We start from the raw sequence: 17,023 nt of genomic DNA, 5'->3' as shown, positions 1-17,023 counted from the left end.
ATATATACAGCTCTGGACAAAATGAAGAGACCCCTGCACCTTTTGCTTTCCTTTCCATACAAGTCAAAATGGAAGTTTTTGAGTGAGGAACAGAAGGGTTAAAGGGTTAGAGACCACTGCAAATTTAACGCTTCTGTTCCTCACTCAAAACTTTCCTTTTCAACCTTTTTGGAAAGGAAAGAAAAAGGGTCAGTGGTCTCAAAATGTTTTCCGGAACTGTATATAATCCGAATCCTATCCAATATATATATATATATATATATATATATATACACACACACACAGGATGATACTTTGATGTCCAAACAGTCTATAAAGTATATTTAACACTATTCATAGCATCTGGGGGTCTAAAAAAGAAAAATACATGGGACTTTCTAAAAGGAAAGTAAAAGACTGTAAAATAAAAACAGGAACTAAATATGAAAGACTGACATTTTTTAAATATTAACAAAGGGTACTGAGAGATGGCCTTGCACTGTGGCTATTAGGAAAAAAAACATGGATGTCTAAGGGATGTAGGGGGCTTCCTGTTTTTAACTAGTCATTTCCTGGTGCTTAGTAGATCTGTAGACTAGCTTTTAGATGTCTTTGAAGACATAAAATGAATAGTAGCAAAGACTGTCCTAGTACTCACATTACACTGGGATTACACATGTTATTATGGTTATGCTGGGATAATGTTTGTGTAATGTACAGTACATCAAAAGTTTGGATGCACAGATTCAAGGGAATGAGGAGATGGATCCAAAATTTAATTGGTACTGTACTAGCCAGGTCATCAGGAGGGATGAGTAAATGAATTTGCAAGTCCCACCCAGTTGACTACATTAAAATGGTGGCTGTTTTCAATGACGATGTCCAAGCGAGAACATGTTTCCTATTGTCTAAGACCTCTAACCATCTCTATGCAGTGACTCCTCCCAGGAAGATAACGGAATCATTGCCTAATAAGCCCATGGGTGGATAGAATGGTTTGTTTATACTGGAAAAACAGTTGGAGCGTGATGATGTACTGAATCAAAACTCTTAGAAGCACTCATACAGAACTTATTTTGCCTGTTTGTCATTACCAAAATATTTATAAATTAGCAACATTATATAAGTAATTGAGCTGAAAGTCTCTGATTTCATAGTAGTAGACGTTCAGATCTTTAAAAATAAAAACGGTACATTTTCTGCATAACATTGACGAGCGTTCAGGTATTACAAATGTCACAAGAAATGTTGCCATCTAGTGGTAAGGAGCTAGCCAGTAAACCCTTCCCAGCCAAATCAGATCATTAGGCTACAGGCGAACCATCAGCGCAGTAAAGGTAAGAGAATGGATGGGTAAACTCTGTCCACTTCAACCAAACCACTCAGGCTTGTCCATTACCAGACAAATGAAGTAGCGTTATTAGGCGAGGTACTCCTTATTAGACAATATCCATTGCATCTTTATTTTACGAAAGTAGAAAGATTAAATTGCACCAAGAACAAACAAAACTGTTTTATATGCTTGACTATATGTGGCTGTCTACATTCAATCCTGAAATTCTACATGCAATTTACAAGACAGTTACAAGACAAAGACCTATACAATCTTACGTTTGATTGGAGACCAATTAATTTCAGGCATTGTGTAACCGACTAGCATCCAGATGTTGGCGACAAAGGGCACCAAATTCAAACACCTCAAATGTATCCAGTATTAGAAATATTAACTTTCATTTCAAGTTTACAATCAGCCAATAACTATTAGCAAGGTATTTTAAAGATTGTATATTAAAAAAGAAAGTTTGCAATATAAAATGTCAGCCACTTTTGTGATGAAATATGTTCTTTGCATATGAATAATGCGATATGAATATGCTTTGCAGCCAATAACCTAGATGTGAACATTTAACAGCGTTCTGAGAAAAACATTTGTCGATTTATAAGGGAATATGGAAAGACTCTTTGATCCACTGATCCCGAGAGTTTTCAGTGGGCTGGAGAGTCAGTGCAGTGCCAGGTGGATCTCGAGGGACATTCTCACCATCGCTGTCTTCTTCATCATCCTCTTCCTCAGAGTAACAATTTTCAGTTGTAAATGTGTTCTCAGACATCAGAGAGGACGAGATATCCTGATAGGCTCCTTTGTACTCCTGGGTGGACTCATACAGAGACCAAAGCTGACAGAGCAGAGACATGTCCAACTGTCTCAAGCCCACCTTAAACAAATAGGAACAGAGCGGCCGTATTTGCAGTCATTATTACAGCACTTGTCAATTGCGTAAAAACAGCTATGATTCCAGTTGTAAATGTTTGATGTAACATCAAATCATTTTCTAGAATGTCTTCGAAATGTTGCTGTTTGCTTGTGATATTGAAATAAAAATCAGTGACAAATGAAACAGGAATAGAACAACATATATCTGCTGAATAGTCTGCATAATAGTTCTCATACCATTTCTTTTCGCAGCAAAGCGAGCGCGGCGTCCAGACTTGAGGGCTTGCACCGGCTGAGAGAGTCGCTCACTCTAGACTTGCTGATGTCCGCCTGAATGCGGGTCAGTTTACGATATACTTTTTCGATGTCCCTCCATGAGCCGCCACTGGAGTTAAGGATCCCGCTGAGGCCTTTTGGCAAAGGGGGTAGTCCTTCGACTGAACAGACGCTCCCTAGACATTCTTGAGGGGTTGACTGAAATCCGTTCATTTTCAAAATCTTTATAAAAGCCTCTTCGGAAAAAACCTTTAGGCTACGTAAATGATATGCAATATATACTAGCTAAACATATGTAAACGACATGAATAGGCTACTAAATGAAATGCATATCGAGCGTAATAGAAGCAAGCTTCCACGTATTCTAAATTGTAGTCTTTATAGATGGCCCAAGATAAGGCATATACTTCTACCAACAATTAGCGTTAAATTAGTAGAACAGAGCAGCACGCAGGATGTAGGATTTAGGGAAATCTAATGCAACAAATTGTTTCAATAAAAAGGTTTTTTCACCTAGAATCGCATTGTATGTCCCACGACCCATCAAAAACACAATAGAAGCGCCTTGCACACATTATCCGTCGTGTGGTGGATGAAAGCATCGACAATGAAAACATTAATAACCTAAGTAAAATCACTGATATGGAGGTGAAATCATGCTTGCTTTTCCTTGCTTTGCTTCTCACAACGCTTTTCTTTGTCTCAGCTGACAAGCTCGCCTCTATATTCCCCGCCCCGTCCTACTTCATCGTTGCGATGCCGGTGCTCTGTACCGCACCTAAGCTGTCAAAAACACGCACTATATTTGATTATAGAGAAAACTAGAACCAGGTCCTGAAGAAATCATGAAGAATAGTAACGAGGAAGTAAAGTATATAATGTTGATGCCACTGTTATATTATATTCTTGCAATACATTCAGCACCTTCTCAAGAGAAAAAATAAACACTGAAAACTCTCGTACATTGGTTCATAAATCAGTTGCTCTAAACTGGATTTATGTATTAATATTAAAGCTACTTAAATTCTAAATAATGATAAATAAACGCACATTTGTCCAGTAGCAGACTGCTGCATCGACTAAGCAAGTATTACAATAAATAAATACTACTGTATCCTAAATACTCCTAACCAAAATCGTAGCTTCACTAACAGCAACATTTTAAGACCACAGTAAAGATTTTAAATTCACACATTCGACTACTCCCAAGTACCGGTGTCTTTGGTCTACCGACCGCAGAGTTGGGAGGGCGAGACAAGGCTATATGAACAGGCCGGAGAAAGGACCACTTAGGGACCGGGGTAAAAGTGCAGTAATCAGAACGATTGCTTTTGCCAGGGTTGTGCCGAAAACATCCCCAAAAAATTGTTTGCCATCGGAGTTCTACCCTGACCGCTGGCTTCCAGCTCAGTAGCCTACTCTCTGTCCAACAGCTATTAGTTTGACTTTCTCATGGAAAAGTTTATCTAGAAAGCAGCATGTTTGCAACAGATAATTATATGCATTGCTTAAAGTAAATGATGTAGTATTTGACAGTGATAAATCATAGAGTAAAACAAGCGTTTGCTTAAGTAGAGAAGACGGCATTATGATGAGTTTTCGTTGGCCCTGGGTGGGGGTGGGGGGTGGCTGGGGCAGTAGGCATTACTGATTCAAATGAACACAATTACTCGAAATAATCGAACTTTTTACTGAACGACACGACAAGATCCGAGTCAGTAGAAAGAGTCGAGCTTCCGATCGTTATAAGGCAGCCAGATTTGATTGAAGGTTCTGGTTGCCTAGTGACGAAAGTCAACATGTAAATGCACTAGGAAACGTTTTACTATTAAAAACTCTTTCAGCTAGCTGACCACCGATTTTTATAGAAAGGCATGCAAATAAAAAAATACTTTGAAAATGTAAGACAAGTTGCAAATCGCGAAATTTGACTTGCAGGACAGCACAGACATCATATAATATCAAAATGACCATTTTATTTTACTGTCAAGGCAAGCAGGGCAGCTAGATTTCTAGTAAACACATCAGAGATGTGTAATTTTTTTAACAAAAAATATAGAGCAAATATGTCATTGAAAATAAACACGCATCCGATAACCGAGACGGTGGCCAATGACGAGGTGTGGTATTTCTTAGCTATGTTGCTAACCAGCTAGCTGAACGTACTTCAACCGAAAATTCTTGTCTACATTTTTGTCACCAATAAACAAAAAACATTGACAACTTGATACACTAAAAAAGAAGATATATTTCAAAACTGCTGCGGAATTTGCTGATAATAGGACGTTTTATGAACAACTACGCTGCAAACACAACACTTTTGAGGCGCCACAGTCCATGTCTGAAAAGGTTATAAGAAATATGATTGTGAATATAATGGTGGTGGTAGTTCTGGACAAGAGCGTCAGCTAAATTACAAAAATCTCAACATAAATTGTCAACTTTTATAGGGCCACATAAAACAAATTCATTTTCAAATAAAGTAATAACCACAAAGAACTTGTAATGTGGATAAATTCTGATTTTATAAACAACTGAAATACATTTATACCAATCAGTCAAACACCATTCAACTATTATTTAGTTAAAGATATTCAACCACTCAGAAGTGCCCATTCTCATCATGCAAGTCTGTTCAAAACTTTACCTTGAATCCACATTGAAGAATGCAAACCAAAAACAGCAATGTATAACCAAAATGCAAACGATGCATTCAGAGAAAGTTGTCCAAGTTTATTACAATAACCTATACCGTTAGAGGGTAGGCCTTTCAAACGTCACAAAACCTTAGCAAAGGGAATCAAGCAGCGTGTGTTTATGCCTTGTTTCTGTTTTTAGAATCGCCCTCAGCTCAGTCTCATGATTGGTGGAGCTCTTTCAGGCTGCGCAGTGAATCTGCACAGCTGCGGATCAGGCTGCACAGCTGGATGCTGGCCTCTACTGAGGCAGAGTGCTGGAGCTCCTGCGTGGCCCACCGCAGCTTGTGCAGCACTGCTTCCTCAGCACTGGACAGGGCTGGGTGAGGAACAAGGGCAACCAGGGGGGCGGGGGCCTGGACTGGCTGGATGGAGGGAATGGACGGAGGGAGGAAGTTGGGAGTCACTATGGGTGCAGTGGATGGGTTGGCCGATGGAGGTAGGGGTCCTCTCAGTCCTGACGCAGCACCCTCACAGTGCTCTGGTCTGGGCTGCCCTGTGATGGAGAGCGGGGAATCACTCGAAAGGGCGTCATTGGCTTGAACTTGGGGTCCCGGCTGAGAGGCCAGCTGTCTCTCTCTGACCTGAGAGAGGGCAGCCTGGGCATTCAGAGCTGAATGAGAAAAGAGTAGTAATGGCAGGATAGAAGAGAAGGAAGACCGGGCAAGACAATTGGGGAACAAAGTTTAATTAAATAAAATTTTTTTAAAAACAATGTTCAGTTTAGAACTAATGTTAAATGAGTTGTAAACAGGGCCCACAGTTAGCTTAGGGAACTCCTATCTTGAGGGAACACAGATGATCCTAGCCCTAATCACACTTACCTGGATTGTCCTTGTCTACATCAGAATCCAACTCCTGACATGCAACACAGTAATTCTTCTTTTGTTTGTCCTGAAGTAGAATTGTCTGGAGAGACAAATACTAATTATTTAATTATTTAAGATCAAATGTCATACCCATTATTAGTTACCATACCTAGACACTCACTAAAATCTCCCAACACAATATCATAGTATCCACTCAGTTCTAAGACGCATTACTTAGCTGGTCTAAATCCATTCAAACATACTTCTGTACATGTCATTAATTATTACCCAGAGCACAAAGATCAAATAGGCTATGTCACCTAGATTTATCAGCATTCTCACCCACTTACCCCACATTGCTCGCAGCATTCTCCTAACATCTTGTAGCCTTTGAGAAGGTAGGCGCCCATGAGCTTGCTTATCTTGTCCTGTCGTTCCCGCTGAGCATGAATAACCTTCATCTCAGATTCTGAAGGGGGTGTCCACTCGAAGTCATCGTCGTCTGACCGGGAAACCATGGTGTGCGAGTAGAGGAAACCGAAATGAGAACTCAAGTCATGATGTAGACAGCTGGATGACTAGTTACCTACACCACCAGGTAGTTAGCCATTTTCTAACAATTAAACCTTATATACCAGTGAACTAGATATTTACAGTTGTAAGCCAGTGTCATGATCACGCCAGGTCGTGTTAACTAAACTGGAGACACCGGCACGTTAAATGAAAACAACTAGCTCGCTAACGTTAGCTAGCTAAGCTAACCAAGCTAGCTGTCAAAAGGGGCTTCCGGGCAACACCAATATTCACATAAATGGTGTGTGCCATGCTGAAATATTATTAAGAATATAAACGTGCTATTTAGCCTACCGATAAAGCATCAACATTAAAGAAAAGCAACTGTCTAATTTACCTGCGTTCAGTGCCATGATTCTACCGCTATACCTCCTGGTTGGCTGCTGCACGCCGTTTCTTTGCAGAAGTGTACACATGCGTGCACCAAGTTTGAGGTAGCTGCGCTACCGCCACCTGCTGTACTGGAAGAGTATAGCTCAGAACAGTCCAACCCATAGAGACAAATCACTGATCTAAGACTAATGCATTATTTTTATAGTATCAAAATTTCACATTTACGTCATTTACCTGACACAAGTAAGGTTAAGTGCCTTGCTCATGTGCACAACGTCAAAAACTTTTTGGCAAGGAATTTGAAACTGATACTTTTTACTACTGGCCAATCACTTGCCAGTAGGCTATTTCATATGAGCCACATCCCTATTTAGCACAACAGCATGTTTCGGCTACATTAACATCAATTAACTTCCATCTTTTCTGTTCTGTGTACTGAAGGTGTTAAAGCATTTTCTTTTGAAATTATATAGTATTGTCTACATTGTCAGATGAAAAAGTATTTCATAAAATAATTTTTATCCTTAAGTTGGTTAAAGTCCAATAGAAGGGTAAAATCACTAGTTTTTGATGGATTCTCAGTGGAGTACCATGACAATTTAGCTAAAAGGCTGCTAAACCCAATCAAGGTAATGGTCACTATAGCACTGTAGAATAGTACACTTTTAGAGAGACTTAAATCCCAATGATTTATACTGGTAAAGAAAAAGGATATTAAAAATAGTTGACATTCATTCGATTATTACAAAGGTTATTAATAGGTTTGTTGTGTGGACCCAATAATTAGTAAAAAAAAAAAATTCATCAAAATGTGTTCATCCAGGCTCTGAATTAGATGGTTTAATAATATTTACCATTCAAACTAATCTCATCTAAGACCAATAAAAGACAATCCCATTAAATTGCATCAAAACCTTTTAATCACCAAGGGATACTGCTTCTTAAAGGGTCATTTAATAGGGTTGAATGGGATTATGTGTTATTGGTGTTACAGAGAGTTATTTGTTCTATTCTTTGCTCATGGGTCAAAACACTATAATGCTCTTTCAAAGCCAGAGGGTGGAACTCCAGCCCTTGTATTCTATCTTGAGTCATGAGACAAGTCTGCCCTCAGCTTGCTGTAAGGCCATTTCTCTTCACCTTGGTCATGGGACCAGTGGCAGTGGCCACTCAACTGACATTACTGTAATTCAAGATATCTAAATGATGGCATATTTAAGCGTTAGTATGTTAAGAGGCATTAAATAATTGTAACATCTTTTCAACTAATATTAATTAATGTCATTTTTTCCTTATGCAACAGTCCACATTTAACATCCAATCCTGATTTATAGGGGGTTAACACAAATATGACATCTTGTGCTTACCAAACAACATAATGTTTAGTAAGCCAAAGGCCTGAAATATACTCATGTCTTCTTTTATATTCTCACAAAAACAAACAATCTTTGTGTTAAATCCAAAGCAGATTTAGGGAAGTGTAAAATGAAGAATGGGAAAATGTCCAGGATTCCTTGTCGAATAGTTCATTAGTCGGCAGAAAAAGAAAACATTCCCAAAAAAGTGTGAATGTGTGCAACTTGGCTCAGGGTGAAAAACCGCGACCAATGGCATGTAGGTATCTTCAACATATCTCAGATCTTTACTGTAGCCTGGTAAGAAAACATCCACAATGTGGTTCATAGGGTCACCCGGCACCTAAGCTAAGACAGGCAATGGTTACATTTTCTCAAGAGGTTTTTGACACAGAGTTTCCCCCTGGAAAACCAAAGAGTCAAGTTAAGGCAGCAATGCCTGCTGGTTTAGTCTTGTGTTTTGCATTGGCTCCTATATCAGCTCCTGCTTCATCTCCGACCTCACTGTCAGCCTGCCATCCTCCTCGCCACAGACCATCTATCCAGCGGAAAGCACTGTCATCCCAGCCTTCTGGGAGCAGCAGTAACAGGTAGCCCGCCCCGATGACACACGCTGCAGACACTCTGACCTGGCTGATTGGACGGGCCGCAGACACGTAAAAATCCACAGCTATGGAGACACAGAAAGGGGAGGTCAGCCAGAGTAGAATACTGCCTGGGGAGCTCACATTGACTGCATGAAATTAGACACGAAGATCTCTCATGACACTGTTGTTAATTGAATTATCTCTGAGGTGTTATACGTACACATACAGTTCCGGAAAACAAAATTAAGAGACCACTGCACCTTTTTCTTTCCTTTCCAAAAAAGTTGAAAAGGAACGTTTTGAGTGAGGAACAGAAGGGTTCAAATTAAGAGGCCACTGCAAATTCAGTGCTTCTTAATTTGAACCCTTCTGTTCCTCACTCAAAACCTTCCTTTTCGACTTTTTTTGGAAAGGATAGAAAAAGGTGCAGTGGTCTCTTAAGTTATTCCAGAGCTGTAGAAATATTTGGTACCTGTGTTAGCCGGGATACTCAGTAACATTCCAGTTGAAATGAGGGCCGGGGAGGCAATCATACTCCCCAGACTCACCAACACATTGAACACTGAAAGGGGTAGGGTTTAGGGCAAAGGAAACGTTAGCAACCGACATTCAAATGAACTCATTTGAAATCTGGACAGAAATTAGCCGGAGGGTGTTACCGAGAAACAGGGTGGCCATCATGCACATTGTGTCCCAGGGAATGGACTGAGTTGGGGGCCAGTATTCCACGTGTGTGAGGTAGAGCAGAACACAAGCCCAGGAGTGGAGGACACAGCTACACAGCCCCACGCAGGACAGCAGCACACTGGCCTCACCCGGCTGCACCTCGCCCACTCGCTTTCTGAACAGCACCTGAACACAAACAACAACGTGAATATGCACGCCTAGTCAGACAAGTCTATGGTCGGTGGAGGAGTCAGGAGCTTACCTTGTAGAGGGCAGTGGTTAATGCTGAGCTTACTCCCAGGGCCACACCCGTGATTGAATCACTATGGAAACCGTCAGCGTAGGCCATCATGACGATTCCTGTGATGGACAGGATGACGGCCACTATCTGTCGGAGATAAAAGATAGGACACGTACAGCTCAACCCTGATGAAATGGAGCACTGCTCGTTAACGCACATACACCAATCAGCCATAATATTATGACCACTGACAGGTGAAGTGAATAACACTGATAATCCCATCATCATCGCACCTGTCAGTGGGTGGGACATATTAGGCAGCAAGTGAACATTCTGTCCTCAAAGTTAATGTGTTAGAAGCAGGAAAAATGGGCAAGCGTAAGGATCTGAGCGACTTTGACAAGGGCCAAATTGTGATGTCTAGACAACTGTGTCAGAGCATCTCCAAAACTGCAGCCCCTTTTGAGGTGTTCCCGGTTTGCAGTCGTCAGTACCTATCAAAAGTGGTGCCACGAAGGAAAAGCAGTGAACTGGTAACAGGGTCATGGGCGGCCAAGGCTCATTATTGCACGTAAGGAGTGAAGGCTGGCCCATGTAGTCCGATCCAACAGAGGAGCTACTATAGCTCAAATTGATGAAAAAGTTAATGCTGGTACTGATAGAAAGGTGTCATAACACACAGTGCATTGCAGTTTGTTTGCGTATGGGGCTGCGTAGCCGCAGACCAGTCAGGGTGCCCATGCTGACCCCTGTCCACTGCCGAAAGCACCTACAATGGGCACATGAGCATCAGAACTGCACCATGGAGCAATGGAAGAAGATGGCCTGGTCTGAAGAATCACGTTTGCTTTGACACATGCCACCTACCTGAGCATTGTTGCAGACCATGTGCATCCTTTCATGGCAACAATATTCCCTGATGGCATTGGCCCCTTTCAGCAGGATAATGCGCACTGCCACAAAGCATAAATGGTTAAGAATGGTTTGAAGAACACAACAAATTCAAGGTGTTGACTTGGCCTCCAAATTCCCCAGATCTCTATCCAATCGAGCATCTGTGGGATGTGCTGGACAAGCAAGTCCGATCCATGGAGGCCCCACCTCACAACTTACAGGACTTAAAGGATCTGCTGCTAATGTACCAGATACCACAGCACACATTCAGAGGTCTAGTGGAATCCATGCCTCAATGGGTCAGGCCTGTTTTGGCGGCAAAAGGGGGACCTACATAATATTAGGGAGGTGGTCCTAATGTTATGGCTGATCGCTGTATACTGTAGTTTCATGACAGATTTGCATTTCCATTAACTCTATGTTTACTCAATTTTACCACAAAAGATGTAAGACCTGCTGCCAATCCACTCTGTCCCCTTAACATTTCAGCAAACCAGCACTTCTACAAAAAAACAGCACTACTACAAAAAACCAGCACTACTACAACAAATCAGTATTACTACAACAAACCATCACTACTACAACAAATCAGTACTACCACAACAAATCAGTACTACCACAACAAATCAGTACTACCACAACAAATCAGTACTACCACAACAAATCAGCACTACTACAAAAAACCAGCACTTCCAAAACAAAACCAGCAGTACTACAACAAACCAGCACTTCTAAAACAAACCAGTAATACTACAACAAACCATCACTTCTATAACAAACCAGCAGTACTACAAACAAACCAGCAATCACATTAATATGGAAACAAAAACAGCCTCAAAATACATGAATGTGTCCAGTAAACAAAACATTGCTCATCCAGTACCAACAAAGTGGACACCCTCACCCTCACACCCATGAAGCGGTCTTTGAGTCCAATCCAGGACAGTAGGAAAACGAAGGCCTGGCTGCAGCAGAGAATGGCGCTAGCGTCACCTGCTGAGATGCGTCGGAGGGCCAGGAGATATAAGTAGCCCGATAGACTCAACAGCACAGAGAATGGTGCAGCACCCTTCAGGAGCCTTCTCACTGTCATGTCCTCCGCCACCAGGAAGCCACTGCACTGCCTGAGACACACAAAGACACCTGGTGACCTGATTAGCTTCCCTGGAAAAACAGCAGGGTTGATTTCGATGTGTTTGTTTATCTGCTAGCTAAAGCAGAGCAATCGATATTAAAGCACAAAGACACTTAAAATATTTTGCTTTGTTTTGTACAACGTTTGTGGCAATAGGTGAACTCCGATACAGTCTCTTTTCAACTCTCTATCCAAACATAGTGAAACAATCTTGATGAGAGTTGAAACAAAAAACATGATAAAGACTTCCTTCCATTCAGGGTCCTGTCAGATTACTCTACCGTTTTTTTTTACCTGAAGTGGGCTTTGGGCCACTGCCACTCCACTGCCCCTAATGTATGTCCCAGGTAGTAGAGGGGGAACAGGAGGATGTTCCATGCACCGCAGAACCAGGTCATGAAGAAGGGGGCAGGGAACTGCCCCAGTGACTGCTTGGCACAGTGTGTAGCCCCAGCCCATGCCAGAGCCACACCACACCCAAGTAAAAGCCCCAACACTGCCCGACGTATTGCTCTCAGCGAGCAGCAGGCATAGCAGACCTGACTGTCCTCCGAACACTCTTCTGTCTTCATTCTTGGCTGCCCATCTTCAGCCATGGCCTGGGTCCCACATTGTCTTTTGACTTCTTCTATATGGCAAATCAAGAGAAATGATCCTTTTGTATTAGATGATATGGTGCAAAAAGCTACACTTACAGGTAACATCTGATTTCAGAGGGAAAGGTAATTAATAGAATTGTAATTAAGGGAAAGGTAGCTAATTGGACAAAAATTTAAACACATTCTGTAATGTTGGTTCTTCGTTTCTTAAGAAGAAATAAAAGATCCCAGAAATTGTTTACATACACAACAAATATCTAATTTGAAAGTTTGTGCAGATATTTTTTAACAGCCTTGTTAGTAAGAACTTCTACTTGAAGGAATGTCTTTGCATGTTATTTTTGTTCACATAATTTCATTACTAAAAAACAACATGCAGTCTTAGATGTGTGTGCTTTTTCAATACAGTATAAATATTATCTAAAAGAAGTGAAACTGATAAATAATATTCTATTGCAGTATGTTATGCCACACTTACTGCACACCGTTAATTGCACATAGAGTTGGTAGATGTAGTAGATGTAGTAGATGTAGTAGATGTAGCGTCATTAGGAGAAACCTGTTCAATCTACTCACCCTGCAGTGTTGGCAGTCGGATGTCCGGAAGACCAGTCGAGGGAGAGGATGGAGAAACTTTGGCTGTTAGTTTCTTCATAGCCATCTTCTGTACTGCTGGCTTTTACCTAGATAGTGACTGCTTCAACAGCCATGGGCTTCAGGCTTTAAGCCTATGATGTGAATGGAGAATTAATTTGTTTAAACTCAGCCAACCCAGAGGAGTGTGCGGTTACTATGGGGGCTCAGACCATCTAATACCAGACGGTAGCTTGAAGCCAGACTACAAATTTGTTTAGTGGGACGTGTTCACATATTTATCAGTGGCACTACTTTATACACCCCCCCACCGAAGTAAAGTTAAAGCGGAAGACATACTGTGGATTAGTTGAAAAAATATACATCATCACTACAGGAATATGAGGGTGTGGAGCCAGATGGTAAACATGTTACTACTTTCTAAGATATAAGTAAATATATTTTAACACTGCTGACGTCTTTGCATAGGGGAACTACTAAACACATGAATTGCTTTCATTTTGTAAATAGTAAATGCCTACAAACATACACTCAATTTCAAGGGTACATTCTGCTTTGTTGCCTGATTATTAAAGATTTAATCTTAGATTTAATCTTAAATCCAAAACAGTGGAATAAAGAAAATATAGAATTGAAACTTTACTGTGGCTATACAAATCGATTGGAGTGAAGAAATCTTAGTTATTTTTACAACCCCAATTTGTTCCAATGTCAACACCACTTGGAAACACACTCAGGGGAATATACTTAATTAACAGGGCATTTCACCATGGGGTCTGGTATATCTACCATTTAAGACCCCGAGGTCATGTGCTCTGAATTCTTTGCACCCTGAATAAAATGTAGCTGCTGTGTGGGAGTAGCTGTGTATAATTAGTCTTAGACTGACGATAAAAAAGATAATCATGATACACAGCTAGAAAATTTAATATTTTTAGTTTTGACAATCATTTTGATATTAGGAAATGAAATGTCAACACATTAGCTAATGTGTTTTCAATTAACCCAACTGGGTTCAAAGTGTTACAGTAGGCTGTATTGATAGTTATTGTATCAATGTCATTCACGAATGAAAGAAAATGAACAGTGTTGTGCCATGAAATGAAATTTCTTTGACAGTATAAAGTTCATATTCAATCTCGCTAGAAATTGCTCATATCTTTTGACTATTCCAATTATTAAGTTAAAACGACCAGTGACAAAAGCCTTACAGTTCATATATATTATTTGTGGTGGAGGTAAACTTAAGAAATGTTAGTCAGTTTAACACAATGCTTAATGGTGTCTAGCGAAATATTCAGACTTGGTGTAATGTTAATGCGTTATTTTTTTTTATAATGTCGAGATGCTATATTGACACTCGCACCCTTATAGTAGTGTTAAAGACCCAGCCTCTCACAGGTATGAATCCAGCGAGGGCAACAATATTTTTCACTTTTAATTGCGGGCTGGCAGAACTAGGCTTGCCTGGTTCCTTTACTGGTTTCTACTTGCTAGCAAAAAATTTACTCGCGGGCTAAAAAACATTGACGAGAGAGAAACATATAATTGAGGTGTCCGGTTTCTCCATTATTTATGATGATTCTCTGGATTCATACAGAGATATAATTCAAAATGTATGCATGGAAAGTTTCAGAGATCGTTGAGATCACAGGTGAGTGATACATGTATAATATAAAAAAAGTTAATTGCTATTTGAATATTGACAAATCATTGACTTGGCATCGTCGTAATATGTTTTTAGTAGCGGAGTGCAAATACTAAATAGTTATTAGTATTTGCAGATGAATGTTTCCCCTATACTGGCTGACAGGTGTCGCTGGAATAAACAAGGAAAATACGTGTGCACGCCAGATTCGACTCATTAATAGCTTGCCAGAGATTGAGTGATTTGCAAGTTGAGTGAGCGGACAGTATGCACGTAGCATAACTAGCATTGACAGTGGTGCTAATTAACTGAAAAAATTATTTGATCCCCTGCTGATTTTGTACGTTTGCCCACTGACAAAGAAATGATCAGTCTATAATTTTAATGGTAGGTTTATTTGAACAGCGAGAGACAGAATAACAACAACAAAAATCTAGAAAAACACATTTTATAAATTGATTTGCATTTTAATGAGTGTAATAAGTATTTGACCCCTCTGCAAAACATGACTTAGTACTTGGTGGCATAATCCTTGTTGGCTATCACAGAGGTCAGACATTTCTTGTAGTTGGCCACCAGGTTTGCACACATCTCAGGAGGGATTTTGTCCTCTTTGCAGATCTTCTCCAAGTCATTAAGGTTTCCAGGCTGACGTTTGGCAACTTTTCTATGGAATTAAGGTCATGGCCCCGTCCATCGTCCCTTTGATCCGGTGAAGTTGTCCTGACCCTTTGCACCCCCAAAGCATAATGTTTCCACCTCCATGTTTGACGGTGGGGATGGTGTTCTTGGGGTCATAGGCAGCATTTTTTGACCACATGTTGTGGGTTCACAGCAACAGCTTCCAACTATGAATTGCACACCTAGAATAAACTCCAGACCTTTTACCTGGTTAATTGATGAAGAAATAATTAAGGAATAGCCCACACCTGTCCATGAAACAGCTTTTGAGGCCAATTACTTTTGGTCCCTTGAAAAATATTAAAGCGCTGTAATCCTTCCTCCAATTTGGATGTGAACACCCTCACATTAAAGACAGAGAGACTGCACTTTATGCCCATATTCATTATTTAACTGTAACTTGAATATATTTTGGTAAACAGACCAAATACCAATCTTGTGTCAGTGTCCAATTATTTCTGGACCTAACATTTTTTGAGTCACAATCAAATTGCTCTAGACAAAGTGTGTCTAAGGTGTGAAATATCAGTATAGCCTACTTATGTGTTCACAGGATTTAGATATTTGGACAATGTCTGTTTTTTAATAGAACATATATTAATTACATAGCTTTAAATGTTCCTCTTGACACATTTTAAAAAGTTATAAAATGTCACATAAGTAGAAATAAAACGGGTAGTAATGTATAGAGGAGACACTGAAAGGGACAGGACATTGACACCAAGGGAATTGACATTTGTGTGATAAATACACTTTATTATATCAGAATGTGTATGGAAGATCTGAAAAACTAAAGTTATGTTTAATTTCGCACAGCCTGTTATACTGATGGAGCTAAAAGTGGTTTTGTAGACATGGTTGTCATTCTAGGGCGTTTCGGTGACACACCTATCAGTATACGTATTCAGAAAAATATTTATGAGTACAATATTCAAGAACAAATTCATAATAGTATAACCTACAACTCTGGAGTGGTGGTTGTTATGGAAGTTTACTAGGTTGATCTGTCTCTGTGTCTTCTATCATGAGATGTACAAGGTCGCTTGCTGGTCAAATGATGAAAACCTGGCAGAGTGATTAAAGTACTGAGGGTGTGAAGTGCAATCTACATACGTTTCTACTAAGATAAGGGAGTAGAGAATCAACATAATGTCTGAAAATGTCATTGTAACCTCTCACTGTCTCTACAGTACATATTCTGAACATAGGCAGGGAAGCCATGCCTGCTGTGTGACTGGTACGCAGAGAACCGGTTAGAACCAGCTCTTGGGGGGTGAACATGTTTATGTGATGTCGTTCGCCAATTCAGGTGAACCTGTGTTCGTTTTGTGTTCCCTGTTTAGTGCAGGTCTGTGCCTGGTTTCTGTTGTGATGTATTGTTAGTCTTGTGTGCATCCATACTAAGATGCCATTTTCCTTGTAATAGAAAGCCTGACTACCCTCCTTGTGCCCTGACCTGTGCCTGCCTTTTGACCATCGACTTTTTGGATTATCCCTTTTGGTACTTCTGACTGCTCATTCTGATTCTTATGTACGACCCTCTGCTTGCCCATCGACTACGAAACAGCCTACTCCCCTGGTTTTTCCTTTTGTCGGGTTTATAATAAACATCCTGCGCTCTGCGCTTGGGTCCAACTACCTCCTTGTCATCTGAGTGCATTCATTACAGTTTATTCATTTAGTGGGAAGTTGCTGGGCTGCGCCTCAGAGTTTTAGTTTGAAACTGAAATACATCTCTCTGC

General features: G+C 40.4%; 3 protein-coding genes across 3 annotated transcripts; all 3 read right to left on the bottom strand.

The window, feature by feature from the left end:
* Positions 1 to 299: 299 nt before the first annotated feature.
* On the bottom strand, positions 300 to 3,302 carry fam89b (family with sequence similarity 89 member B). The gene is made up of 2 exons (XM_013134348.4): positions 2,432 to 3,302; positions 300 to 2,195 (listed from the first exon to the last, which is right to left on the bottom strand). The coding sequence occupies exons 1-2, from the start codon at positions 2,681 to 2,683 to the stop codon at positions 1,917 to 1,919; spliced, it is 531 nt and encodes a 176-aa protein (XP_012989802.1). The 5' UTR covers positions 2,684 to 3,302; the 3' UTR covers positions 300 to 1,916.
* A 1,674-nt stretch (positions 3,303 to 4,976) lies between these two features.
* znrd2 (zinc ribbon domain containing 2) lies at positions 4,977 to 6,999 on the bottom strand. Its single transcript, XM_010895235.5, has 4 exons — positions 6,886 to 6,999; positions 6,326 to 6,477; positions 5,991 to 6,075; positions 4,977 to 5,779 (listed from the first exon to the last, which is right to left on the bottom strand). Exons 1-4 carry the CDS (start codon positions 6,962 to 6,964, stop codon positions 5,328 to 5,330), a joined length of 768 nt encoding a protein of 255 aa, XP_010893537.2. The 5' UTR covers positions 6,965 to 6,999; the 3' UTR covers positions 4,977 to 5,327.
* A 706-nt stretch (positions 7,000 to 7,705) lies between these two features.
* LOC105024936 (solute carrier family 35 member F4) lies at positions 7,706 to 12,363 on the bottom strand. The gene is made up of 6 exons (XM_034293458.1): positions 12,054 to 12,363; positions 11,529 to 11,748; positions 9,752 to 9,877; positions 9,483 to 9,675; positions 9,296 to 9,385; positions 7,706 to 8,906 (listed from the first exon to the last, which is right to left on the bottom strand). Exons 1-6 carry the CDS (start codon positions 12,353 to 12,355, stop codon positions 8,656 to 8,658), a joined length of 1,182 nt encoding a protein of 393 aa, XP_034149349.1. The 5' UTR covers positions 12,356 to 12,363; the 3' UTR covers positions 7,706 to 8,655.
* Between the last annotated feature and the right edge of the window lie 4,660 nt (positions 12,364 to 17,023).

This window comes from Esox lucius, chromosome 7 (genome assembly GCF_011004845.1).
Source record: "Esox lucius isolate fEsoLuc1 chromosome 7, fEsoLuc1.pri, whole genome shotgun sequence".
In the NCBI taxonomy this organism is placed as follows: Eukaryota; Metazoa; Chordata; class Actinopteri; order Esociformes; family Esocidae; genus Esox; species Esox lucius.
Note: the sequence above shows the minus strand (reverse complement) of the source record. Positions and strands in the feature narration are given on the sequence as shown.

Coding starts and splice junctions, on each gene's coding strand:
- fam89b (XM_013134348.4), bottom strand. CDS start 2,683: ATGAACGGATTTCAGTCAACCCCTCAAGAATGTCTAGGGAGCGTCTGT. Junction 2,196..2,431: donor CTTTGCTGCGAAAAGAAATG/GTATGAGAACTA, acceptor TATTTGTTTAAG/GTGGGCTTGAGACAGTTGGA.
- znrd2 (XM_010895235.5), bottom strand. CDS start 6,964: ATGTGTACACTTCTGCAAAGAAACGGCGTGCAGCAGCCAACCAGGAGG. Junction 6,478..6,885: donor AATCATGGCACTGAACGCAG/GTAAATTAGACA, acceptor TTTCCCGGTCAG/ACGACGATGACTTCGAGTGG. Junction 5,780..5,990: donor TGTAGACAAGGACAATCCAG/GTAAGTGTGATT, acceptor TTTCTCATTCAG/CTCTGAATGCCCAGGCTGCC.
- LOC105024936 (XM_034293458.1), bottom strand. CDS start 12,355: ATGGCTGAAGATGGGCAGCCAAGAATGAAGACAGAAGAGTGTTCGGAG. Junction 9,676..9,751: donor TAACCACTGCCCTCTACAAG/GTAAGCTCCTGA, acceptor GTTTGTGTTCAG/GTGCTGTTCAGAAAGCGAGT. Junction 9,386..9,482: donor GATGGCCACCCTGTTTCTCG/GTAACACCCTCC, acceptor TACCCCTTTCAG/TGTTCAATGTGTTGGTGAGT.